We start from the raw sequence: 25,887 nt of genomic DNA on the forward strand, positions 1-25,887 counted from the left end.
ATCATTACAAAAGATTTCAAAGGAATCTTTAAGTTCAGATAGGGCATTCACTTGGTTCCATCACAAGACCAGGAATGACAAGCAAACTAGAGAGGTCATCCCACCTGCCTCAGTCCACAACATTTTCTCAACCCAGGACCCAGGGAACAGCCACAATGGATACAGCACAGCTCTGCTGGTCAGTATTGAGGCCTCTTCTCAATGGTGCCCCCCCCCCCCTTTAACAATTCACTCAAGCTGCAGGGTGAAGGAACATCACTAAATGGCCATTTCTTCTCCTCACTCCCAGGGCTTGCAGTCAAATGGACCTGGCTGACAAACCAAGTCTCCCATCTCTACCAGGAGTGTTTAGAAGTTACTGTCTTTTGTTTGTTTGTTTATTTGCTTGTTTTAAACAAAACAGTAATAGCTAATTATCTCAGTGTATTTCCCACACAAAGCTCTAAAGTAACTAATCGAGGAAAATATCACTCCTAATAGCAGATGAGGAAATAAAAGCTCAGATCAGAATATTACACACAAGAGCTTAGGACTGGATGTACAGTTTCCAATTACACGTTCAAGGCTGCTTCTAATATACACATTGCTCCACACTAAGAACTCTTCTAAGAAAGAAGATTATCCACTCATCAAGCATGCTGAGTGAGGACAGTGAGGTTCTGGCCACCATTATAAACACTGAGAGAAGACGGAAGTTAGCTACTCCTGCCTTAGTTTGCTTCTGCTGCTATAACAAAATAACTAAGCCTGGGCGATTCATAAACAACATAAAGCAATTCCTCTCAGTTCTGGAAAGTAGGAAATGGAGATGGCAGCAGATCTGGTGCCTGGTGATGCTAAGTCGAGGCTCCTCTCATACACGCTCGCAGTACCAAGACTGTGAGAAACATAGAACAGGCAGCCCTGAATCCTCCTCTAGGACAGAAGGCCTCCTGATTCACCCACTTCTCTAAAGGCCCACCTCTCAGGACTGGCACAGTGGTGCTTAAACGTTGGCACAGGTTTCAGAAAGACAGAAGCATTCCAAACATGGTGTCTACTCAGCAGCAGCCCTCAAGGAGTGCTCGCCCTCACACAGCACCTGTGCAAATGGAGAGTACATGACAGGGAGGAGCAATGTGAAGCAGTCACGAAGTCTGCAAGTGAGCAACCTGGCCAGGGAAGGGAGGTCGCGCTCATGGGTTAGTCTGAAAGAACTGTACTGCCAGCCTTCTAACGGGAAATTGTGCTGGAGAGTACAAACAGCAGGGCTGTTTGATGAGTGGTCCTGACAAGCCGACACTGGACTCTGGCCTCACGGTGGTCATCCACTGACTGTAGAGAGCTCCAGGAGGCAGCCCGATCCAAGCACTCTGCCCCAAGGTGATGATAGTAAACTCTGCCAGTTGAGTTATGGCCCTTTCCAAAAGCCACTGTGGAATTATGGAAAGGACTGCCCAGGGGAAGCTGTGGGCCACAGGGAGACAGAGGTTGGCATGTATGTATAAAGTGGGGGAGCTGAATATAGATAGGCCTGTTGAGAAAAGGAAGAAAAGTGACAGAATCAAGGCACCAGATGTGGAGGATCTCTGCCCTTTAGGTCTACCTCAGTTTGAAGACCCTCATAGTTAAGATTCTCAAATAAATCCTTAAATAAATCCCTTCTGTCCCAAGACAGCCAGGCTACTACCCTGTGGAAATACTTCTGCCAGTGAAGACCCCTTTGGAAGCCCATGACAATGGCAGTGTTTGGGAACACCCTCTATGACAATTTAGTAAGTGAAATGATTGGTCACAAAAGGGGGTACAAGCTCTAGAGCGCTAAGAAGAAAAGTGACACTAATCTTGAGTGACTCACAGGGCTGATTTATCCCTCTAGCATCACAGCTCTGACCAACAAGTTTCAGAAGACACTCATCATGACCATATGAACAGCGGCAGTACTGCAGTCCCAGAGAAACTTGTGTCTACGAGCAAAGCCGGTGTGGGGACATCTGTATCTGCTGTTGATGCCTGCATTTTTACCACTATGCATTTCTTAAGTGCCAACCCAAATATGCAAAAGAAAAAAAAAACCCAAAAAACAAATTTTAATTCTCTCAACAACATGTCTTAAACTCAACCCAAAGCAGCCTATTTGAGGCCATTTTATTTGATAATTTATCTCTATAATTCACAATAACCTGCTGCCATATCCAAATGGAGTGTGAGCCTGGAGAAAATGGTCTGCTTTTCCCAGTTCCTCTTTACTCTTTCTCATGCCTCAGGCTAAAAATATTCTGAACAATTGTGTCGCCTAAGAAAATAAACTTGGCACTATCCGTCTTAAAGCTGCATGAACTTAAAGCTGCAGAGACTAAAGATGATTGCTGCCTTCTAAGGGAGCTGAAGGCACACATAAGATGACTTATGATTTACCTTCATTACACAGGACATGCCTAGAGAGCAATAGTCCACAGGGGTCCAGACAGCAACCCTGAGAAGGGGTGGCCACGATGGCATTTGTTGTTAGGTTAAACTTTTGAACTACAGACTCCATTTAGTACATTAAGAGGCCCAGAGAGGAAGCAACAGTAACCCTCTGGAAGAAGGTTCTGAATGACCAGCTAGAACCGAATGCTATTTTCTTCTTAGCCATGCATCCATCTTCCTGCAGGGGACAGACTGTTATCTGTAATTGAGACAAAATTCCTCCATTTGTTGAACATTATGAAATTAGCCCCATATTCAGTAGATTATGTTTCCCTCAGATATCCTGAGATGTGCTTTTGTTCAAAACACAATATGCAATTTGCTCAACACTTATTTATCTCAGAGAGGAGTCTCTGTGCTTCCTCCATGTTGACATGTGTTCTGGATGTCAGGCAGAGACAGGGTTCAGGCTCCTTTGTACCATGTTCAGTTACATCTGCAGAGAACACTCATGGTGGGTATTGACAAGTTCACTCGCCACACAACCAGGTGCCTTCTAATGGGGTGAGAGGTGTGCAGGATGCTCAAGGGGCCTTGGGATGGGGAGAAGGGGTGGAGTGTAGGATGCTCAAGGAATCTTGGGATGGGGAGAAGGGGTGGGGTGTAGGATGCTCAAGGATCCTTATATGGGAAGGGTGTGCAAGCTGCTTAGGGGGGGTCTTCCATGGGAAGAGAGGGGTTCTAGGATGATCAGAGGGTCTTCCATGGGAAGAGAGGGGTATAGGATGCTCGAGGCCTTCCAAAAAGGAAGGGGGTGCAGGATGTTCAGCATGGACAACCTCCCAGGCCAGGGTTACAGACTCAAAGTGGGGTCTTGAGTCAGCAAACTGTAGCGTACAGGCCAAATCTGACTCCTAGGTTGACCTGGGGCACAGGCAGGCCTGGCCACATGCACTCCGTCTATGGCAGCTTTTGCAGTGGCAGTCAGGTCGTGTAGGAGAGACAAGAAGGTCCACAAAGTGAAAATGCTTAACAGTCTTGATATTAATTGGAGAAAGCATGACGACCTCTGCCCACAAGACTGTGTGAATGTGAGCAACACGGCGAAAGAACATCTCTCCTCAGACATGCTCCTCAGTGGTATGGACTAGGTTTAGCTTTGGATGTGAATGACAAACACCTGTATTCAATAAGCTGCTTTTCTCTCACCTATAGTACCAGGGCTGAGGTGACACGCCCCAGGGCCAGCAGTTTTGGTACTGCTCTCTGGACAGCATCACACCTTGGTACAAAAGAGCTTTGGTACAAAAGACATTGAGTTTCAGCCAGGCACTCTAGTAAAGCCAGGAGACAAGTAGCACATGCAGGTTCCAAAAGTGGAAATCAAGTAGAAAGCCAATAGGATGAAGCAAAGAAATACATGTAATATCTCAAAAGCAAAGAAACACATGTAATATCTTACCTCAAACGACCCCAACAAATAGCTTTGCTTTTACCCAAGAGCTGAGGTTTATAGTCTAAAGAAATGTCCATTCTTGGATAAACAAGAGTACATCTGTTCTGAACAAGAATAGACTTTGGGTCGGAGGCAGGAATGAAAGATCAGGCTGGACCTGGCAGCATAAGTTTGTAATCCTAGCCTCTCAGGAGGCCAAGATGGGAAGATCCAGGTTCAAGTTTGCCTGAACTAGAGTGAATTCAAAGCCAGTCTGGGCAACTTACTGAGACCTCATTTTAACATAAAAAGAAAAAATATGTCAAGAGACATAGCTCAGTGGTAGAGTGGCAAATGGGAGGCCTTGGGTTCTCTCTCCAAATCTGCAAAGATTTGGTTCTTGGGAGTAAAGGGGAAAAGAAGTCTTGCTGATATAGCAAGTTACCATGAAGGAGGACTTGAGTGCCCCCCCCCATCCCCTACCCCAGGTCAATTCCCAACCTCCCCTGCCAAGCTTGTGCAGCACTTGGTCCAGGAAACCCAATACATTCAAATGAGTTACAAAAAGGCAATCCCACTTCTACCACACACTCATCAATCAAAACAGAGTGAATGAGGAAAGTGGTAGAAAAGCTTACTAACAAGAAATGCTAAGAGGAAAGACTGCTGTCACTGGAGTGCATACAATTTCTGATTAAATATTTTACAGTGACTCGTTAAAACCAAGTAAAGCAACTTCTCTGTTAATGAGGGTGATAAAGCAGACATAGGGAAGCCAGACAGTGGTAGCACACAGCTTTAATTCCACTACCCAGGAGGCAGAGGCAAGTGGATCTCTGAGTTTGAGTCCAATCTGGTCTACAGAGTGAGTTCCAGGATAGCCAAGGCTATACAGTGAAACCCTGTCTTGAAACAACAACAACAACAACAACAACAACAACAACAACAACAACAGACATACCAAGATTAGAGGAACAGGATGTGAGCTCTCAGGATGTCACAAAGGGGGAATCAGTGACTGAAAATGAGTACAGATGTGTGGACAGAGGAGAGACAGAAAAGATAAACCCAAGGCCAGAGTCTATCATAGTAAGGAGGCCTACTAGGTGAAGTGGAAATAAAGAGATTTAGAAGATGAGAGAGGAAAATAATAGGAGCAGAGTTATATGAAGAACATTCTCAGAATGAACCCATAAAGAAAGAATTTAAGAAAGCTCACCTAAAGCAAAAGCAGAGACAACTCTCATTTCAGAAAGATGCACACGGGAGGAAGGTTCCCATTGAGGGGTATCCTGATCAAGTGAGCCGGCTTTTTAGACAACAAAAAAATCCTTTAGGACAAAAAGTGAAAACGGTCAAGCGTGGCCTTAGATTTCTTCATACCAAGTTAAACTCAAGAAGTCAAGAGAGTAACACTACACCTATGTCTGATCCAAGTGACACTCATTTAGGTATAAACAGACTGCCAGTTTTGAAGACACACAGGTCACAAGATACTGTTTCCACAGTTTTTTGAGCAAACATTGCCTTTAACAATGAACTTAGGATCGCTAAGTAATGGGGGAAATGAGGCAAGAGCTGGAAGTGAGAGAAAGAAAGAAAGAAAGAAAGAAAGGAAGGAAGGAAAAAGAGTTAACAAAACAAAACAGAACAAAACAAGAGAGACCGTGTTCAGCAGGGTAGAGAGTGGAAGTGCAGAGCAACAATATGGCTGTGATACAAGTGTGAAGGCCAGGAAGGGGGCGCGGAGGGGTGCTAGGCCAGATTCAGTGACCATCCAGTCTCCAACAGCTGGGAGTCAAGAAGGTTCTTTGGAGAAGGATGAGCCAGGAAGGTGAGCACCCCTCCATCTCTCCTGCTCACACACTTCTGACACTTCTAATCACAGCTAATGTAAAATACAAGTCTCAGACTTGCACCTTTTGGCGTGGCCTGATCCTATGGACACATCTCTACCTAAGAGTCCACCTCTTTTCATTGGCTTCCCCCTAGCGTCTCTAGCCATATTTCTTTGCTGCCTTCAGCATCTTGTATGCGTCACTGTCCCACCAGAGGATTCTAATTTGATTTCTATTTTGTTTTATGTAGCTCTTTTTCCCCCTTTTAATCTTTTGAGTCAGGGATTCACCATGTAGCCCAGGCTGTCCATGAACTCAATGCAATCCTCTTGCTTCAGTTTTCCAAGTGTTATGAATATAGGCATGAGTGATTATGCCTGGCTCTCAAGTCTGCTTTCTGGAATGTTCTTTTCTCATTCAAAGACTGCTCAGCATACTTTTTTTTCTGAGTATTTTCTACAGTGCTAGAGATTGAGCCTGGGACCTCCCACATGCTACACAAATGCTCAACCACTGAGCTACATCCTCAGTCATTTTTTTAATTATTATTTTTAAAATTTGGGACAGGATCTCATTAAGGTCTCAGCCCATCCCTGAACTCACTCTATAGCTCAAACTGACTTTGAACTTGCAATCCTCCTGCCTCGGTCTCTGGAGCAGCTGGGATATTACAGCCATCATGTTTATTTGCTCACCTTCAATATCTTCAAGAGCTGATCTAATCTCCCAGCTGGCATCAGCTCGTTGATGGGCTGATAATGTGTTTTCCCTCATTAGACCGCCAGTGTGTGTAGCTATTTATGTACTATGTGCCCCTCCCACCAGACAGCAAGTTCAGGGAAGACACTGGAGCACAATGCACGTGAAGACCAACAGTGGCTCTTGTGTCGCTTAGTAAATGTGACTAAGGTTTGCATCACAGACTTCTTCCCCTGTCTCATCAGCTCTGCGCCTGGAGGGTGACAGGGCCAGAAACCCCTGCTCAGATAAAGGACCTTTCAAATACTGTTTCAGACACTTTCTTTACCAAGGCAGGAAAGGATAAGAGGCATTTTAGGAAATTTTCTGAGAGGGCAGTTTTCACACACACCCTCCCTCCCAGTAAGAATTCAGAAGACAGTGTGTCATGACGCAACGGGTTTCAGCGAAACTCTGTTGTAAGTCTCCAGGTCCCATTTGTCACACAGAGATGGTAAAGGAGAAAATCGCAAAGCTTTTCACTTACTTTGGATGTTCAAACTTGTCTATAAGATCAACCTTTTCCACCAGGTCTCCCCCGACTGTTCGGACGATGTCATAGAAATCATTCTCCATGTAATTCTCAGAGGGCAGCCAGAATGAAATGTCATTGAACACAGCGGGGTACTTGCTAAGAGGCTAACAAAATGACAAGAAAAGGACACATACTTGTTAGTTTCTGAGAATACATTCTCTCGTGGAAGGTCTCAGTTGGGCAATTAGGAAATACTTGTAAAACACTACTTTAGTATTTGAATTATCAGAAACAAAATAAATTTAAAAGACAAATCAATGTTCAAAATTAGAAAATTCTAGCTTGAACGCTATAGATTCTTACAGCATTCATGTATAATAATAATATATAATAATATATTATATTTACTTTGTCACTAATAGTCAATTGAGTAAAAGCAATTTGAATGTACTGTGTTTCAGGTTTTTTCATTTGAATACCGCAGAAAAAAAGTTCAAACCTAATTAACATGGGATTCATTAATTTCTTATGGTACTTTCAGGAAGTCAAACTTATTAGGGAAATAAGGGTTTGTCAAAACAGATTTCAATTAGTAAAATCATTCTTTGTTATGATTTTTAACTATTAAAACCAGGGCTTAGGTCGATAAGTCATCATTTAGAGATTATTTTTTAATTATGCTAAAAATGTGATAAACACAAAAAATAAAAAATTAAAAAATGTGATAAATATATTTCCTGCATTTTATTCCACTTATTCTTGTTTAATAGTTCAGTTGTTCATCATATTAAGTATTTAAAATTACCTATGCAAGCTTTGAAAATGCTGCATTTGTATTCATGTCTATAAATATGCATATCATATATATATACATACATACATACACACACACATAGACTTCAGTCTATACGTAATGCCACGATGAGAAACACTGCAGCATGTAACTAGGAAATGTTAAAGAAATACCTAAGTCTATATGTTTTCTAAATGGGCAGATATATAAATTGACTTATGCTAAGGCTGGTATAGCTAAAAACCCTTTGGTGAATCATTGATTAGAAGAAATGTAATCTCTGAAGAACTAAAGACTCATACATGAGTGATTATTGAACTTGAAATGTCACAAAGTTGTCAAACCAATGAGTCCGTTTCATGCACATGTGGCAAAGCTGCAGTGTGCATGCTCTCTGCAGAGTTCCCTGGATTCTGAGAGCTCCCGTGCTTTCTTTCCCTACAGGGAAGTCAGGATGCTGTGGCTACAACCCAGGGACAAGGAAAGCAGGTGGCACTTCTGTGGCTATGCATGAGGCTTTCCCTTTTATTGTCCCAGGTCATCTTTTAAGAAACATAGAAATTTAGGGAGATTAGAATCTAAGACTATCAAGGACTGCCATAAAATCTTCTCTTCCTGGTCAATCCTGAGGAACCACCTTTCCTGAGTTCTGATTGGAGGTAAGGTCACAGAGGAATGGCAGAAGGTACCCCAAGAAAGCTTCTGGGCTAGCAGCCTGTGGACAAGCCAATACAGTGATACATCAGGCAGAATGCCTCCCCCACCCAGATAATTAAAATACATAGATTATAATAATTATAGTTTCAAAACCTATACATTTAAAAGTAACAACCCACACAACTAAGTGCTTTGTAATCTACTGTGAAGCTAAGAAACATAAAAAAGTCTAAAGTACAAGATTAACTAAATGGAGCATGAAGATTGGCATTGCTAACTTGACAGAATCTAGAATTAACAGAAAATGGCCTCTGGGCATCTGTGTTACATAGGACTATTGCCATTCCATCCCCTGGCTTTGATCCTGGGCTGTATAAGATGGAGATACTTGCTGTGCACAGTGCTCCTGATTGTGGATTTGATGGGAGCAGCTTCTTGACGTTGCCTTCCCTTGACTCCCCTTCATGATGGGCTGTATCCCTGAAGGGTGAGCTGAGCAAACCCATTCTTGCTGAAGTTGCTTTCATCAGGGTATTTCATCACAGTAAGGGCAAAGAAGACCAGGATGGCGAGCATTTATTTTAATGACTGGCAGATTTTAATGGGACACCTAGTGTTCTTGAACAGGAGTTCTTGTTTTGTAAATCACAATTGCAGAGCCATGATTCCCAAAATGTGGTCCTTCAGTTGCTGAACCCCCAAAATACTCTGCTGGGGGTGGTGAGTGGCTCAGTGGCAGAGTACTCATCTAGTAAGAATCAGGCCCTGGCTTTGGCTTTCAGCATTAAAACACACAAACCACTGGTAGTAGTGCCTGGGATTGAGTTTTAAAAGTTAAAATGATTCCTATAATAGCATCTACCTATTTGTTGGGTTCTCCACATTCATAACAATATGCTGTTCAAAAATTTGGATTAAACAGATGTCTGCTCAATACAGAAAATTCACACCAGCAACTATGGATCAAATGAAGCTATTATTCAAATCTCCATACAACAAGAAGTTAACTGATGGCTCACAGTATAGCCTATCAGGTGTTTAAGGTAAAAGAACTCGTTTTGTATATAAAGCATTTCATAAAATATAAGAGAATCTAAGCTCAACAAATTTTCTGAGATTTGAAGACAAGATCAGATAAGCACAGTACAATTCTTTTTTTTTAATTTATTTATTTATTAAGGATTTCTGCCTCGTCCCCACAACCGCTTCCCATTTCCCTCCCCCTCCCCCGATCAAGTCCCCCCCCCCCCCCCCCCCGTCATCTGCTCGAAGAGCAATCAGGGTTCCCTGACCTGTGGGAAGCCCAAGGACTGCCCACCTCTATCCAGGTCTCGTAAGGTGAGCATTCAAACTGCCTAGGCTCCCACAAAGCCAGTACGTGCAGTAGGATCAAAAACCCAACACAGTACAATTCTTTAAAAAATTGACTATCAATGAAGAATCCTGGCTTTACAACATTAGTAAATAAAGTTAAAGTATATGTTAGTATAAAGTTTCAAGATGGCCAAAATTACAAGAGTGATTTCAAGCTGAAACTACTAATATGCAAAGAAAACAACCCATGATTATTTCATAAGGAGAAAGTATTTGATAAGTTTATTATTAATTCATTATAAACAAAAACAACCAGCAAATTAGAAACAGAAGGCAACTTCCTTAACCAAAGTGTGTATCTTCTAAAACCTGGCATCAGCCACCAGATTTAACCATAAATTCTAGGAGCGTCTCCAGAAGTTAGATGTAAGCATAAGACAGTTCCTGTCACCACTGCCCTGTCACATAGCAGATCTCACCCAAGCAGTGAAGAGTTAAAACAGTCTTGGGAAACGGTTCGGTGGCTAAGCTCCTTCAGTACAAGCACGAGGACCAGAGTTTGGATCCTACGGTCACACAGAAATGCTGGGTGGGTGGGCTAGCCCACAATCTAGCCTGGCGGAGCCAGCGCTAGCAGGCTAGTAAGAATAACCATATCGGAGAGCTCTGGATTACTAGCAGGCTAGTAAGAATAACCATATCGGAGAGCTCTGGATTACTAGCAGGCTAGTAAGAATAACCATATCGGAGAGCTCTGGATTACTAGCAGGCTAGTAAGAATAACCATATCGGAGAGCTCTGGATCTCATTTAGAGCCCTGACCCGATGACTAAAATGGAGGAGTGAAGGAGGATGTTTCAGACGTCAATCTCAGGCCTGCACATGCAAAGACATCCATGCACACAAACACACGGAGAATAGAAAATGAAATTAAAGAGTCTAAAGAACAACTACTTAAAAGCTGTGAACTGAATTTCAAGAAGCAAAACTTTGTGACCTGGAGGTGGCCTTTTACACAGTTACTCGAAAGACTTACATACCAGTATTTTTTTTTTCTTTATAATGATTCTTTACTAGCAACTTCAATATCCAATGCATCAATGGGGTTTACAATCTTGATCGGGGGAGGGGGAGGGAAATAGGAAGCGGTGGTGGGGACGAGGCAGAAATCCTTAATAAATAAATAAATTTAAAAAAAAAAAAGATTACATACCAGTATTAAGCATTCGTGACACACACACTAGCTCATCCCTATTTTATAATGGTTGTTGCTTCTAATGGACTTGGAACAAAATTCTGTTTTAAGACAATTATTGTTTTGCCAATTATTGACGCTTAGCACTTCTGAGACTGTTGTTCATCTTGTTTGGTACAGAGCAGGGAGATCATAAGAGTTGTGTGCTTTCCTGGCCCTAGGCCTCCTGACTACTTAGTACCTCTTGAGTTTGTTTTTCATTCTGTCCTCTAGGACAGCATACTTGGCCCATCTGTGCAGCCTTGCACTCTCTGATGAATCCCTGGTGGACTCTAGTTGAATCCATTGTGCTATAGGGCACATGTCCGTGCCCAAATTCCCCAGTGCAGTGTGGACTCTCAAAGGATCAACTCTCCGTGCTATCTTAGCTACATGAGCTCAGCTTAGAAGCCGGTGCTGTATCCCTCCCTACTTTCTTTGAGACAGCAAAGCCTCGGAATGCACTTTCTTACTAACTTCCACCCCAAGTCCATTTACCTTACCCCAGTTTTGCTTTTTTTTGTTAATCGAAGGCTTATTCATCTAGGGATCAGTTCCCAGACTTCAGGAGTCAAGAGTTCAATTTCCAGATACCAGATATTAAATAGGACATAAATGAATATGTGAGCAGTTTTTCTTTAAATCTCAATTAATTTGTCTCTCTCTATATTTTTAGATAGAGTTTCATCTGTAGCTAGGTAGCCTCAAGCTTGAGATCCGCTGTTTGGTTCTCAGCCTCAAGTGCAGGCATGCACCAAGCCTGGTTTGATTTCTCTTATCTCCTTGTTTCACTTGCTTCCATCTGTTCTTTTTCTATGTGAAAAATTAATTCACACCTTTGAAGGCTTTCCTGCCCTTAAATAAGAACATGTCTCTCTAAAATCTCTTTAGATACACTGAACAGCTTAATATGGTATTTTCGTTGTTGAGCTTGAAATAATTTTATATCACTATTTTTTACTTTACATGGCAATAATTTTTTACTTTTCAAATATATGCATTTAAATTATCTATAGCTATTGTAAAATATACTTATATAAGAATAAATATAAATATATTTCTTTTCTGGGGATCAAATTTCAGCTATCACGGAACTATCCTCCAGCTTTAAAAATAACTCTATTGCTAATTTCAAATTTAATTGCACTGATATTGAAAATTAGATAATAATTATTCCTGGTTTTGTTGAAACTTGCTCTATAATGCAGAACATGGTCAAGTCTATACATGTTTTCAGTGTGCTTGGGGACTTGACCAGCTTCATTTTGGCATGGAGTTATACACACACACACACACACACACACACACACACACACTCCTCCTCTTCATTGCACAGTTTAAATCTAGATCCCCTTCATAGTCTATGTGTTTGATTTTTCTTGACCTATCAGTTTCCAATAACAGATAATAAAATTACCCACTGTTATCACTTCATCCTATCGGTTTTACTTCATTTTCTTTTAACCTATGTTGTTAGGAATGCAATAGCGCATTCCATCTTCAGCAGTTGAGAGTACCCGAGTTTGCTTCCCAGCGCTCACACAGGCAGCTCTTGATCACCTGCAACTCCAGCTCCAGGGATCTAACACCCTCTTCTTCTCCACAGGCACCTGCCACTCACTTGTACATAGCCACACACAGACATGTGCATATGAATAATTAAAAATAAAAATCTTTAAAATTAACTTGAATTAAATAGCTTGCTTCATGTGTGTTTCTTAAAAAGATAAAACACAGATGCTAGAAAGGGATTGTTGGGGAAAAATGAAGATTTTTTTCCTATTTAAGATAGTCGGTGGTGGTACACACCTTTAACCCCACCACTCGGGAGGCAGAAGCAGGTGGATCTCTGTGAGTTTAAGGTCAGCCTGGTCTACAAGAGTTAGTTCCAAGACAGGCTCCAAAACTGCAGAGAAACCCTGTCTTGCAAAACCAGAAAAAAGAAAAAAAAAAAAAAAGAAGAACCGAATCGAGGCACTAACTATATTTTAGATTGACTATATAAAAATTTGTGAATTCTTTAAGAATTTCATACATGTGCAATGTATTTGGATCATATTCACCCTCTACTCCTCCATACCCACCCCTATCCTCTCAACTTTGTGCCCCTCCCCCAGGTAGATCTGCCCTTATACTCATGGGTACATGGCCGCCAGAGTATGGACAACCTACTACAGGTCAAGCCCTTAAAGGAAATTGGCTCTCCCTCGCCTAGAATAGCTCTTCAGTTTGGGGTGGGGACTCATGAGCTCCTCTGCCCCCATGCCAGAGCGCTGACTGGCTTGGCCTTATTTAGGCAGCAGCCATCCTGAGCTCCCGAGTACAGAAAGCCTGTCATGTCCAGAAGACATTTTCACTGCAGTCTTCCCTGACCTGTGTTCCCTGAGTTTGGGGCGGGGGGAAAGGGGCTCACGCAGATGTCCCATTTGTGACTGAGAATTTCTCAAGGACTCTCTGCTCTTTGACTAGTTGTGAGTTTTGGTGTTAACCACCAACCATAGAACAAACACGTGATGAGGTCTGAGATCCACACTACTCTCGGTATGGGCTGACCAATATGAATGTCCAGGGCAGTTTGAGACTAGGTCCATGTTTACTTTTGCTGAAATACATTTCACAGCTTCTTCGGTTCCAGAGGGAAAACGATTAGAATAGTTTTTAAATTAATCAAGCCAGAAAAAGGTGGATAAGAGGAAAATAGGAGGACAAACACTGATCACAGCCTTTTTCCAGGGTATTGTTAAGTAGCAGTGGCGGAACAGTATCCTCACCAAGTCTGGCTGTGTGTGTGGTGCTGGGATCACACTCACGGCTGCATGCACGCCACACAAGTTAGGCAAGGGCTCTGCCCCTGAGTTACACTGCCAACTTGTATAGCACAGGACCTCGGAGGAGACAGGCAGTTGCTCCTGGAGTGAAATGGAGTAGCAAGAACAGATTGCCCCCTCAGGAGAATGACAGTGGCAGTGTTTGGGAACAAAAATGGAAGTTTGTTAACAGTGCAATAGCAGAGAAGACAAGTGACCACAGGTGAACAACTGAACTATATGGAGGTCCCTCAGTGTGAGGGCTCTCTTAACCCCTGCCCTACATACACTTCACTCATGGGATTAGGGCTGGGAGAAGGAATATGAAGAGAACATTCCTGCTGCCTTTGCTGATTGAGGAAGTCCCCTGCTCCCAAGGAAGTGCTTCCCTGGCATTTTGTTCATATCCATGAAGCTAATCTGCAAGCAAAGTAAAACCTCAGCCTCTCGAGGTATTAACTCCCATCTTAACCTGTCCCTTCTGTGATGAAGACGGAGTTTGTTTTGGCTCATAGTCTCAAAGTCTCACTATGGGGTGCTTGGCCCCACTGTCTTTGGGCCTATGTGAGACAGTATGACACCAAGGTAGAAGGCAGTGCAGAAGTAAGCGGCCTACCTCAAGGCAGTCGGGGAACAAAGAGAGAAACAGGAAAGGCTGGAATCCCAGGATGTCTTCCAAGGATACTTTCCCAATGACCTAACTTCCTCCCACTGGGTCCAGCTCCTAAAAACCAGAGTCCAGTAGTTCAAAGGCAGGGGCCACATCAGTGACACCTGGGTCTTTGGGCTGTTACCATATAGCACCCGAATTTCTCCTTTGCTCTCTTTGATGAACAGCCTTGAATAGTTTTTTTTTTTTAATGGAAAATAAAAGTGTGTGGAGGCAAACCATCCCAGCGTTTCCACATCTAAGGCCCTCACACTTAGGTAATTTGGAAGAGCACAAAACTGTGGGCTTATGGTTGTTTCACCTCACCACTTTGAAAGTATTTTCCTGGTACCTATTAGTAATGCTGACAAGCCGGCTGTCAGTTAGTGCTATTCTTTCACAGGTAATGCGTCTCTTCTCCCTGACAGTCCGGAAGGCTGCGTCTTTATCCCTAAGGCTCTGCAGTCTGGTTCTGATGAGGTTGAGTATGCGTTTATCTCTATTTATTCTGCTCAGTTTGTAGAGGGTGCTCTCAATCAGAGAGCTTGGGTCTTGTTCTAATTCTGAAAAATTCCAGCCACTACTGCTCAGCCATCCCTTCCTCTGTTTCCTGGGACAGCATCAGGACTTTGTGTGGGGCTCCTGAGTTTCTCTTCCATTTCTGTTAAGTGACCATCTGTGGATTGTATCTGTGTGTCTGCACTGTGGGTGGCTTCTGCAACAACAGCCGCTGATCTATGTCCCTTAACTGAGACACATAGCACCTGTCCTTTTCCCCTTTGTGTCAGTGAATCTATGACTTGCTTCTGAGATTCTAATTTCGTTCTTTTTTCTATATTCATTCTTCATTTCTGCATGGTTTGCCCCCTATTAACACTTTCCTGGTGGTTTATTTGTTTTACAATTAGTTCTCCATCATCCCTCCCTTCCAAGATATGAGGCATCTGTTTTAAATGCTGCTTTTGACTTGACTTCAATTATAACCTGGCTGCTGATGTACAAGGCTGCCAGGGCAATATAAGGTACCCTGAGAAATGTGTGACATGTGTAGGCAGACCCTTCCTGACTGAGAGACAGCTCCTAATGTTCCGCCTGTTGTTCTTCCGCTTGCAACTCTGGGCTCTACATGGACATTACTATGGTAGTCTGGGTCTCGCCAAATGGTCCCTGCGGATGCAGCTGCACCCACTCACATCATCCCTGGCAGAACAACCTTTTATCTGTTCAATTTTGCCACTGGAATCAAGGCCCCAGTAAGCTAGAGGCCACAGGTGACAGTAGTGCTGGACTTCCCTCCTGCTCAAGCAGAGCACAACACTGGAAAAGCAAGCCCCACTCAGTTTGTCCAGGCCTGGTGAGCCATGACAGCTAAGCCACTCCCCTCTGTGATAGCTCTGGAGCCCCCGTGTTCTTAGCCTCATACTCTGCTGGATTTGAGATTGTCTCTTGCCCACAGCAATGTGTGTCTTTTAAGTGGGGTTGGGGAACAAGGATTTGACTTTTTAATTTTTTTCTTTTTAGATTTTAATCAGGCCTGCGTCTGGAGCAGGCAGAGGTGCAGTCTATGATGCAGCATCAATTAGACTATTCCTTTAGGAAATAGCCCTCACACTGTGCAGTAAGAGGGCACAGAGCTCTGAGAACATGATGTGAGATTTAAGTCCTGCTTCCATAAAGAACTTATTTTCATAAATGCAGACTTTTATAAAATACTTCTAAGACTGAAAAGCCCAGTGATTTTGACAGCTTGGAATTATAACTAAGACAATATGTGTGCTGACTGGTTTGTCAACTTGACATGAACCTAGACTTCCACGAGAAAAAGGAATCTTTTTCTGGGAAAATGTCTCCATAAAATCAGCCTGAGGCAAGTCTGTGGGGCAATGTCTTGACAAATGGCAAATGTGGGAGGGCCCAGCCCCCTGTGGGCAGTGCCATTCCTGGACAGGTGGTTCTGGGTTGTATAAGAAAGCAGACCAAGCAAGCAAGCCAGTAAGCAGCTCTCCTTCACAGCTTCTGCTTCAGTTCCTGCCTCCGGGTTCCTGTTCTGCTTGAGTTCCTGACCTAACTTCCCCCAGAAATGGATTGGTTATTTGGAAACATAAATAAACCCTTTCTTCCCCAAGTTGCTTTTGGTCAAGGTATTTTTTATCACAGCAATAGACACCCTAAGTCAATGTGCAATAGTCACAATTGAAGCATATATTTCAAATATAAATATCTGGGATGACTTCACTAATGGAGTAAAAAACTAAACTTCTACTTTACTAACAAACTGCATTTACATGGGTACATGTATCCACATTGTAAAGGATATAAATGACGACAGGATGTATATATCAAAGCATCATTATTGCCTTACAGTAGTTATATGTTTAACTTTAAAATTCTCCTTTTGGGTGCAAGAGAGATGCTCTGTGGGTAAGAGTACTTGCTATTTAAGCAATAGGACACCTGAGTTTGAATACCCAGCACGTGGGATGGAATCTTGGGCTGTATAAAAATAATGGGAGGGGAGCCGGGGCATTCATCACAGCTGCCTCAAGCTCCAGGCACCAGAACTTACATGCCAGGTTGGGCTTTACTTGCAAATTGTGAAAAAAAAAAAAATAAACCCTGCCTTCCTTAAGCTGCTTCTGTCTGGATGTCCTATCACAACAGGAGGAGTAACTATGACACACCCATTCACCAACAGGAGGAGTAACAACGACACACCCATTGACCATGTTTGGTTTGCTGTGGTCCTTTCTGAGAGAGTAGATAGCTTTAGCTTGTCTTTCTCTGTATCTAGGTAAATGAAAATCATCCAAGTCTCTGAGTAGCTGGCTGGGTCCTTTCCTGTCAAATCAAGACCATTCCACGGTGGTACAGAAAACATGAGTGACATCACTCATGAACACAATGCAGTAGTTTTTTGACTAAAATGTTGATCTGGGCAGCTCAATGGACATATAACGTCGTGTGTGTGTGTGTGTGTGTGTGTGTGTGTGTGTGTGTGTGTATGGACAGTTAAGAATTTTAATGCAGTGCACAGTGCAGCCCTCTAAGAATAAAGAGAATGGGATGAAAGGTCTAAAGGTGAAATTCTGTTTATTGCTGCTCGTCTGTCCTGCCTGGCACTTGCTTCAGGCACCTCTGTCTCCCCATCTAGAATACAAAGGCTTCCAGACTCTTCTGAGGTTACAATCCTCAAAGGTTCTCCTGTTTTCATTCTATAATAAAATCAGAATCTCTGGCTTCTATAAATATGTCATAAATACTCTCAAGGAAGATCACCCTGTAAGGTCAGCTGGTAGCAAGGCCCAGCAAGGTGCCCTTTATTCTAGTGGTTTGTTTCCACATGGAAACCGCCCTCTTATCTTACACCCCTCTCTTCGCTGGTCCAGAGACAGGATAACAGTGCCCCGCCCTCCACTATACAGTTTTGCCTGCTGCAGTCAGTTATCATTAAGTCCACCTTCAAATTTTCTTCCATTTAGGCTGAGTTATGATGTTTGCTTTCGAGTTTGGGGAGAGGAATTAACTTTGACCAGCAGTCCAACAAAAAGGGTCTTGTTCCCACAACAAGCTCGCCAGAGTTCCACGGTTGTCAAGATGACCTTTAGTTAGCTTTTGACATTGCCGAAGTTGACCCCTGAAATTCTAATGTGATTATATTCTTACCTACCCTGAACATCCCTGGGGTGCTGTGTGCCAAGCAGGTACTTTATGTGCACTGTCTCATTAACGCACAGAGTAGCCCTCTAAGACAGCCAATACAGCTATTCCCACCGTGCTCCTGAGGGGCCCAAATAACACAGACTTGACTACTTTGCATAAAATCAAATAGTCAGAAAGTGGCAGATCCAAGATCAAATGCACATCTACCAGAGCTAGGCTGTATTGTTAGTGCCTACGTTGTAAGGCCTCTCATTTAAAACTGAGGGTCCTGTCATAGTTGTGGCTGCTGAAAACCAAAATACCACAGCTTGATGGCCTAAACAACAAACAGTTTTCAGAGCTCTGGAAGCACAGTGAGAGGCTGGAAGGCCATTTCCTCCTCCCACCGTGTGTGTGTGTGTGTGTGTGTGTGTGTGTGTGTGAGAGAGAGAGAGAGAGAGAGAGAGAGAGAGAGAGAAAGAGAGAGAGAGAGAGACAGAGACAGAGACAGAGACAGATAAGTCAACACTACCATGCCCCACCATTGTTTTGAGATGGTCTTTTACTGAACCTAGAGCTATGCTGGTGGCCATCAGAACCAAGTGATCCTCCCATCTTTCCACCCCCACCCCACCCTACCAGTGTGTTTGGTAAAGTCAGGATTTTACATGGGTATGGGATCCTAAATGAGGTTTTCATGCTTGTAGGTGAGGCTTCCTACTCCTATTTCTGAGGGTGCTTCCACCATGCCCTAACCACTTCCCTAGGACCTCTATTTCCAGAAATCACATAGGAAGTTAGGATTTTAACATATGGATTCGGTAAAAGACAGACATCCAGTCTACTATAAGCTCACAGGAAGTGGCTCAGTTCCCTCTACTGTTTCCAGAACTCTGTTCAGCCTAATTAACAATTATGTAAATAAGACCAAATCTAACATTTATCCCTGTGGTGCCTTCCCTGACATTTCCTTTTCAAATGATTCATGTACCTCTTAGACTAATTATTCTGATACACAAGTACTTCCAGTCTGTTTACTGTCCATGAGATTGTGTTCTTATCTAAAGTTACTTAAAAATCACTTTTAGTCACAAAAATAGCATGTGCTTTCATTTGCTTTTACATTCAAATGCTTGACAGTCCTGATTTTAATTTCGTCTAGTCATTTGGCATCAAAAACTGCTTATTAAATTTGGCTAACATGTTTGGTATATTATTAATGTAGTTTTTTTTTAAACTCATGACTCTGTTGCCTTGATCTTTACACATTTTCTTGCTTTGTTCCAATATTTTGTTTTTAGTTTTCCTTAATCTCCTTGAGTTCCCGGCACACACTGTGGTCAGAGAGAGGCAGGCACAGTTCCTACTCAGGCAACTTTGCTTCTGTTTCTTCACCAAGAAACTGCATGAGGCTCACTGAGTTCTCAACATTCTTTCCAATGTGGGGAGGAAGCTTCTGTATTTATTGTTACCTTGTCAAATAATTTCAGTCCTTTCTGAAGATCACAGAAAATAAAGTGTTTCCATTATGAAGTCATGTGGAACAAATACTGTGAATTCAATTAACTGCCAGAACATAACATGGTCTCCAATTCATAAATGAGTACGAAGGAGAGAATTTCAAATCTGTCTGAGCCCGTTCACATTTACTTTAAACCCTGGAAGGCTTTATTAAGAGCAAATCATAAAACAGCATCATTGGAAAGTGAAGGTCTGATGTGCTCCCTTTGTTAAATGGTGTAGATGGGTAGCCAAGGTACCTCAGCACATTGTGGGTCTCTGTGTGTCTCTGTGGGTCTTGGAGATCCAATACAAACTTCAAGTCCCCTGCTTGAATGTGATGCTCTTTAACTTAAGGGAAAACAAAAAATAAAGGAGAAAAAGAAGGCTTAGACAACACTGTTCAAATATCACATAAAATTTTGGCTGAAGAAGGAACTGTAGAAGAATAGGGGGGCACAGCAGAGAGCTCTCATTTGCTGCCTCAAAGCATCCAGTGGAATATCTCACACAAGTAAAAATGCCAAATTAAATTAATATCTTTGGAGTGATAAAAATATTCTAAAGTTGATAGAAGAGATGACAGTAAACATGTTCACGGATCTCTAGGAACACAATAAGAACCCCACTGAATCTTAGGCTCCAAAGAGTGAACCCTATACTGTGGGCTGCACCTCAGTACAACTGTTAAGAAAGTAGCACATGACCAGACATATTAACAGAAGGAATAATCATGCCCCTCCCCAGTAGCGAGTGTCCTTTTTCTTTTCTGTCTCTTTAGATCAACTTTTGGAACTTATCAGATGTTATCTATCCCCTCATCATTTTTAGGTTGAGTAATCCAGCTTTTCTAGAGACTGGACTACTTTGATTCTCATAACGGAGAAGTATCTGCAGAAGTTTTGCCCCATTGTTTAAATCCTCCACCAAATTTCCATACACATCTTATTGGTCCTATATCATCATTGTCTTTTAGGGAATTTTGTCTCAGTAATCATGCTTAACACGAGACAGGGATGAACCTACCATTTGCTCCTTTTAAAGTGAGTAGAGTAGTTAGGTTTTAAAAACCAAAAGTAATGGGAAGCTCATCTGTGATTCTCTGCTATAGACCGAATATGGTTTGTCCTGGCTAAAACACAATGCGGAAGCTTATTCCCCAGCTAACGGTATTCAGAGGAGATGAGATGCTGAAGAGCTGGTGTCTGGGAGTAGGAAATTAAGCCAAAGGTGCAATCACAAGGGATTAATCACTGTCTCTAGGAGGTGGGTTAGGTCTCATGCAACTGTATTAGTTACCACGGGAGTCCGTACTTCTAAACTGAGGCCACTTGGTGCATTTTCTTCCTCATCTGGTATCTGAGAAGCACTGGGTTAAACAAGTTAGGCAGGAAAAGCCCGATAAAGAGTATTACAAGGAGGTTGTCTTTCCTAAATCTTAAATTGAAAAGAGCCAAGTAATATCCAAATTTGAGGTCCCTCTAGCTACCTCAGTCCTGCCATCCTGACCGTCAAAGCCAGAGAAGATGCCAACAGGGACATTTGCTAAGTCCTGACTTCCAGGGTACTCGCAGCTCCTACTAAATCCTATACCTGCCTCTCCAATGATCCTGAGCTTAGTAACAGTCTCTCTCTAACTTTTTTTCCTTAACTATTTAGAGTCAGAAAACAGTCTTTTCGAGTTCTATCAAATCCTCAGAGGCTCCCAGTGAGCCAGATCATTAACTCAAAGGTGCCATGCCCCGCCTACTAATGACGAATTTTTCCTCCTCAAAATGTTCAAAATGAGTAACGTGTACCGAGGATCGACCCCGAAGCCACATGTTCAGATTTCTTCTCTCAGAATTGCCCTATATGCTGGTTACCTCCATAGGATTCAGCTCTCACTTCCCATCCTCACGGTGCAGCATGGCAGATGGTGCGAGCCAGATTCTGCGGATGGGAAAGGGAAGTGCGGAAGCCACTGTGCTCAAGGATGCACAGTAAGAGTGAGAAGAGAAGGGGATCCTCCCCATATCCACACATTAGAGCACACCCACAATGTGCCCCCTCTTCCTGAAGCCCTCCCCAGATCTGCTGATCCCACCACGGTTGTGCTGTTTCTTCTGTCTCTCAGGCTCCCTCTGTTTCTCTAGATGTAGTAAACCCCTGCATCAGACTATTATAAAAATCAAATGAGATAAAATACAGACAGATGTTCCTCTACTTCTAACGAGTTACATCCTGATAAACCCATTATAAGTGGAACAAATCAGAAGTGGAAAAGGCAATTAATTAATGCAGCAACTGAATATCCAAGCTTAGCAGCTCAGTGTGTGTATGTGTGTAAGGCACCAGTTGTTTCCCCTTGTGACTGAGAAACTGGCTATGACAGTGAGTCTCTGCTCAGAAGAGCCAGAGGATTGGACCAGATAGTGGTACCCAGGGAAAAAGACACAAATTCCCAACTCAAAGCAGAGTTTCCATTCAATGCCATCACTGTGACAGCTATCAATCAACAGTCCTTACTAAACCCCCTAACATATTAGAAAACACCATACAAAGGTGAGACGTGGTAATTGTAACCTTTTTTATTTTTGTTTTTTTGAGACAGGGTTTCTCTGTAGACCAGGCTGGCCTGAAACTCACAGAGATCCACTTGTCTCTGCCTTCCAAGTGCTGGGAGCCACCACCACCTGGCATGATTGTAAGCTTTGAAAATTGTCCATCTAATCTGATAAACAGGGCACTGCCGTGCTGCTCACTCTTCACTCTATGCCCGTTTCCTCATTTAACCTTCAGATGGAACACATGCAGGAAGTCACCAGGTTTTCATGCACTGCTAGTTTTTATGACTTTGGGCAGTTCTTCAGTTCTCCACCTGCAATGCGGGTAATCATTCTAGTATTCCTTCACTGCCACAGGGGCAGACATATGGGCATGCAGAGACCACATGACTGATACATGTTTACTGTTCACATTCACCTGTAGAGCAGCTATGAGGGACTCAGATCTAGGTGTCTCTCCTACCTCTTCATGCTATTCCATTTTCATCATCGTCTATAACCTACAGAGACTTTGTGTGTGTGCATGCATGCATGCCTGCGTGCACGTGTGTTCTCTGGACAGGAACCACATTTCATCCCTATTTCTATTATGCAGAGTGATGGTCACAAAATACAAATGGCCATGTGTATGGAACAGACTTAGAGCATGTGCAGCTCTCTCAGCTTCACTAACCTTGACGCAGTGGTAGAATCAGAGATGCTAGCTCTGCGGTGGGCAAGGAAGAGACAGACAATCAGAGAAATGATGGCAGCAGAGAAAGTACTGGAAAGAGCAAATATTGGAGGAATAGGCAGGCAGGACATGTAACCAGCCACCTGTACACCATTAGAGGATTAGGGGATAGCTTTCCCCTAGTGGAGAAATGAAGGGATTAAGAAATGGACAACTGAAGGATCTTTGTACTTGTTCTGGAATGCCCAGCAATGAAATACTGAAGTGGAGAGCAATAAGCAGACAGAAAGCTTTATGCTCAGCACAGCTTTGAAAGGTGTCAGGGTTTGCTTTGAGAATGATGAAGCCAATCATCTGTAGTCCAGGGGCTAATCTCCTACCACAGATCCAAGCCCACCTACATTAGAAGCAGTGATGGGCTCTGCAAACCATGCTTCAATTTTGCCAGGGTTGCTGTGGGGCTCTGCTAATGGGACTGTAGGAAGGACTTGGACAGAGGAGCCCATTCCTCTCTATTGGCTTCCTATTAAAAGTCCTCAAATTACCATGTCTGCCCCATTTTTTAATTGGGTTAATTAGCATTTTAAAGTCTAGTTTCTTGAGTTCTTTATATATTTTGGAGATCAGACCTTTGTCTGTTGTGGGGTTGGTGAAGATCTTCTCCCAATCAGTAGGTTGCCTTTGTGTCTTATTGACTATGTCCTTTGCTTTACAGAAGCTTCTCAGTTTAAGTAGGTCCCATTTATTCAATGTTGCCCTTAATGTCTGTGCTTCTGGGGTTATACATAGGAAGCGATCTCCTGTGCCCAGCTCCTGTAGGGTACTTCCCACTTTCTCTTCTATCAGGTTCAAAATGGGGCACTGAACTGAACAGAGAATTCTCAACAGAAGAAGTTCAAATGGCCAAAAGACACTTAAAGTCGTGCTCAACTTCCTTAGCAATCAGGGAAATGCAAATCAAAACAACTTTGAGATATCATCTTACACCTGTCAGAATGGCTAAAGTCAAAAACACCAAGGATAACCTTTGCTGGAGAGGCTGTGGAGGAACGGGTACCCTCATCCATTGCTGGTGGGAATGCCATCTTGTGCAACCACTGTGGAAGTCAGTGTTTCGGTTTCTCAGGAAATTCGGGATCAACTTACCCCTGGACCCAGCAATACCACTCCTGGGAATATACCCAAGAGATGCTCTATCATATGACAAAAGCATTTGTTCAACTATGTTCATAGCAGTATTATTTGTAATAGCCAGAACCTGGAAACAACCTAGATGCCCTTCAATGGAAGAATGGATGAAAAAAGTATGGAATATATACACGCTAGAGTACTACGCTGCGGTAAAAAACAATGACTTCTCGAATTTTGCAGGCAAATGGATGGAAATAGAAAACACTATCCTGAGTGAGGTGTCCCAGACCCAAAAAGATGAACATGGGATGTACTCGCTCATAATTGGTTTCTAGCCATAAATTAGGGCCACGGAGTCTACAATAGGTGAACCTAAAGAAGCTAAGTAAGAAGGTGAACCCAAGGAAAAACATATAGTTATCCTCTTGGCTAAGGGAAGTAGACCCAATTGCCGGGGAGAAAATTAGGATCTTGGGGGTGGGGTGGGATGGGGGTAAGGGGAGATGGGGAGAGAAAAGGTAGAAGGGAAGGAGGGGGGATTTGGGGAATCAGGAGAATTGGGATATAGGAAAGGTGGATAGGGGAGCACGGAACCACAATTCTTAGTTAAGGGAACCACTTTAGGGTGAGCAAGAGATTTGACCCTAGAGGGGCTCCCAAGTGCCCAACATGAGGTTCCCAGTTAGTTCCTTGGGTAGCTGAGGATTGGGAACCTGAAATGACCCTATCCGAGAGCAATACTGACGAATATCTTGCATATCATCATAGAACCTTCATCTGGTGATGGATGGAGACAGAGACAGAGACCCACACTGGAGCACTGGACTGAGCTCCCAAGGTCCCAATGAGGAGCAGAAGGAGGGAGAACATGAGCAAAGAAGTCGGGACCACGAGGCGTGCACCCACCCACTGAGACAGTGGAGCTGATCTACTGGGAGCTCACCAAGGCCAGCTGGACTGTGACTGAAAAAGCATGGGATAAAACTGGACTCTCTGAACATGGCGAACAATGAGGGCTGATGAGACGCCAAGGACAATGGCACGGGGTTTTGATCCTACTTAATGTGCTGGCTTTGTGGAAGCCTAGCCAGTTTGGATGTTCACCTTCCTAGATATGGACGGAGGGGGGAGGACCTAGGACTTACCACAGGGCAGGGAACCTAGACTGCTCTGTGGACTGGAGAGGGCGGGGGAGAGGAGTGGGGGGAGGGGTAGAAGGGTGGGAGGAGGGGGAGAAGGGTGGGAGGAGGGGGAGGGAAATGGGAGGCTGGGAGGAGGTGGAAACTTGTTTTTTGTTTATGTTTTTTTTCTTCTTTTCTTAATAAAAAAAATGTCTAAAAAAAATAAAAAAAATAAAAAGTCAAGGGGAGATGAGCAACATCAAAAAAAAAAAAATTACCATGTCTGTATAGCATCAAAATCACTGGGGCCAGCAGCAGCAGCTGAACTCACGCTGTAGTTTCCTAACTCCTGCAGAACTGGCCTCATCTGAGCTAGGCCCCAGGTTGGAAAGTTAACTCCTAGGAAGCCTCCTCCACATGCTAATGATAAGCATTAATGTCAGCCTCTTCCTTGGTTACCTCATCTCTTTAGAAGAGTATCTTTTTGCTCTTGCAGTCGCATGATTCCTTCGTTCCTATTTCCTCTCTCGAGGTTGATACTTTATTAGAATAGGTACTTTCTTTATACCAAAACTCAATCACTGATACGGTCTCTGCCATTTGCCTAGAATCCAACATTCCCAGGAAGGAAGGGACAAAGAGACTAAGGAGTATCTGTAGTTGCTAGCCTTGTTAGCATAGCTGATTCAAATCAACAACAGGAGATTCAGAAAACCCAATTCACAGCAGAGATCTAAAGAATAAAATGAGAAAGGCAGTACTGGTAAGTTGTCCAGGGAACAGCCAAGCTCCATCCAATGCGAATCTTCTGACCATTTAAGGAAACTTTTAATTACTAACTCTGAGCCCTCTTATAACACGCAACACTGTGTAAGTCCTAATTCATTTTAAGGTGCCCCACCCCTGCAAAGGAAAAGACCATGCCCAAGTTTCCTCCTAGAAAGAA

General features: G+C 43.1%; 1 protein-coding gene across 3 annotated transcripts in view; it reads right to left on the reverse strand.

The window, feature by feature from the left end:
* The window catches only part of Fars2 (phenylalanyl-tRNA synthetase 2, mitochondrial), a 380,900-nt gene that overhangs the window by 105,487 nt on the left and 249,526 nt on the right, over positions 1 to 25,887 (reverse strand). For all 3 annotated transcript variants that reach the window (XM_041632916.1, XM_041632915.1, XM_041632917.1), the window contains one exon: positions 6,890 to 7,041. In XM_041632916.1, coding sequence (XP_041488850.1) covers positions 6,890 to 7,041 — 152 coding nt within the window. The remainder of the gene's footprint in view (positions 1 to 6,889; positions 7,042 to 25,887) is intronic.

This window comes from Microtus oregoni, unplaced genomic scaffold (genome assembly GCF_018167655.1).
Source record: "Microtus oregoni isolate MIOR12 unplaced genomic scaffold, Mior012 000042F_ref0000377, whole genome shotgun sequence".
In the NCBI taxonomy this organism is placed as follows: Eukaryota; Metazoa; Chordata; class Mammalia; order Rodentia; family Cricetidae; genus Microtus; species Microtus oregoni.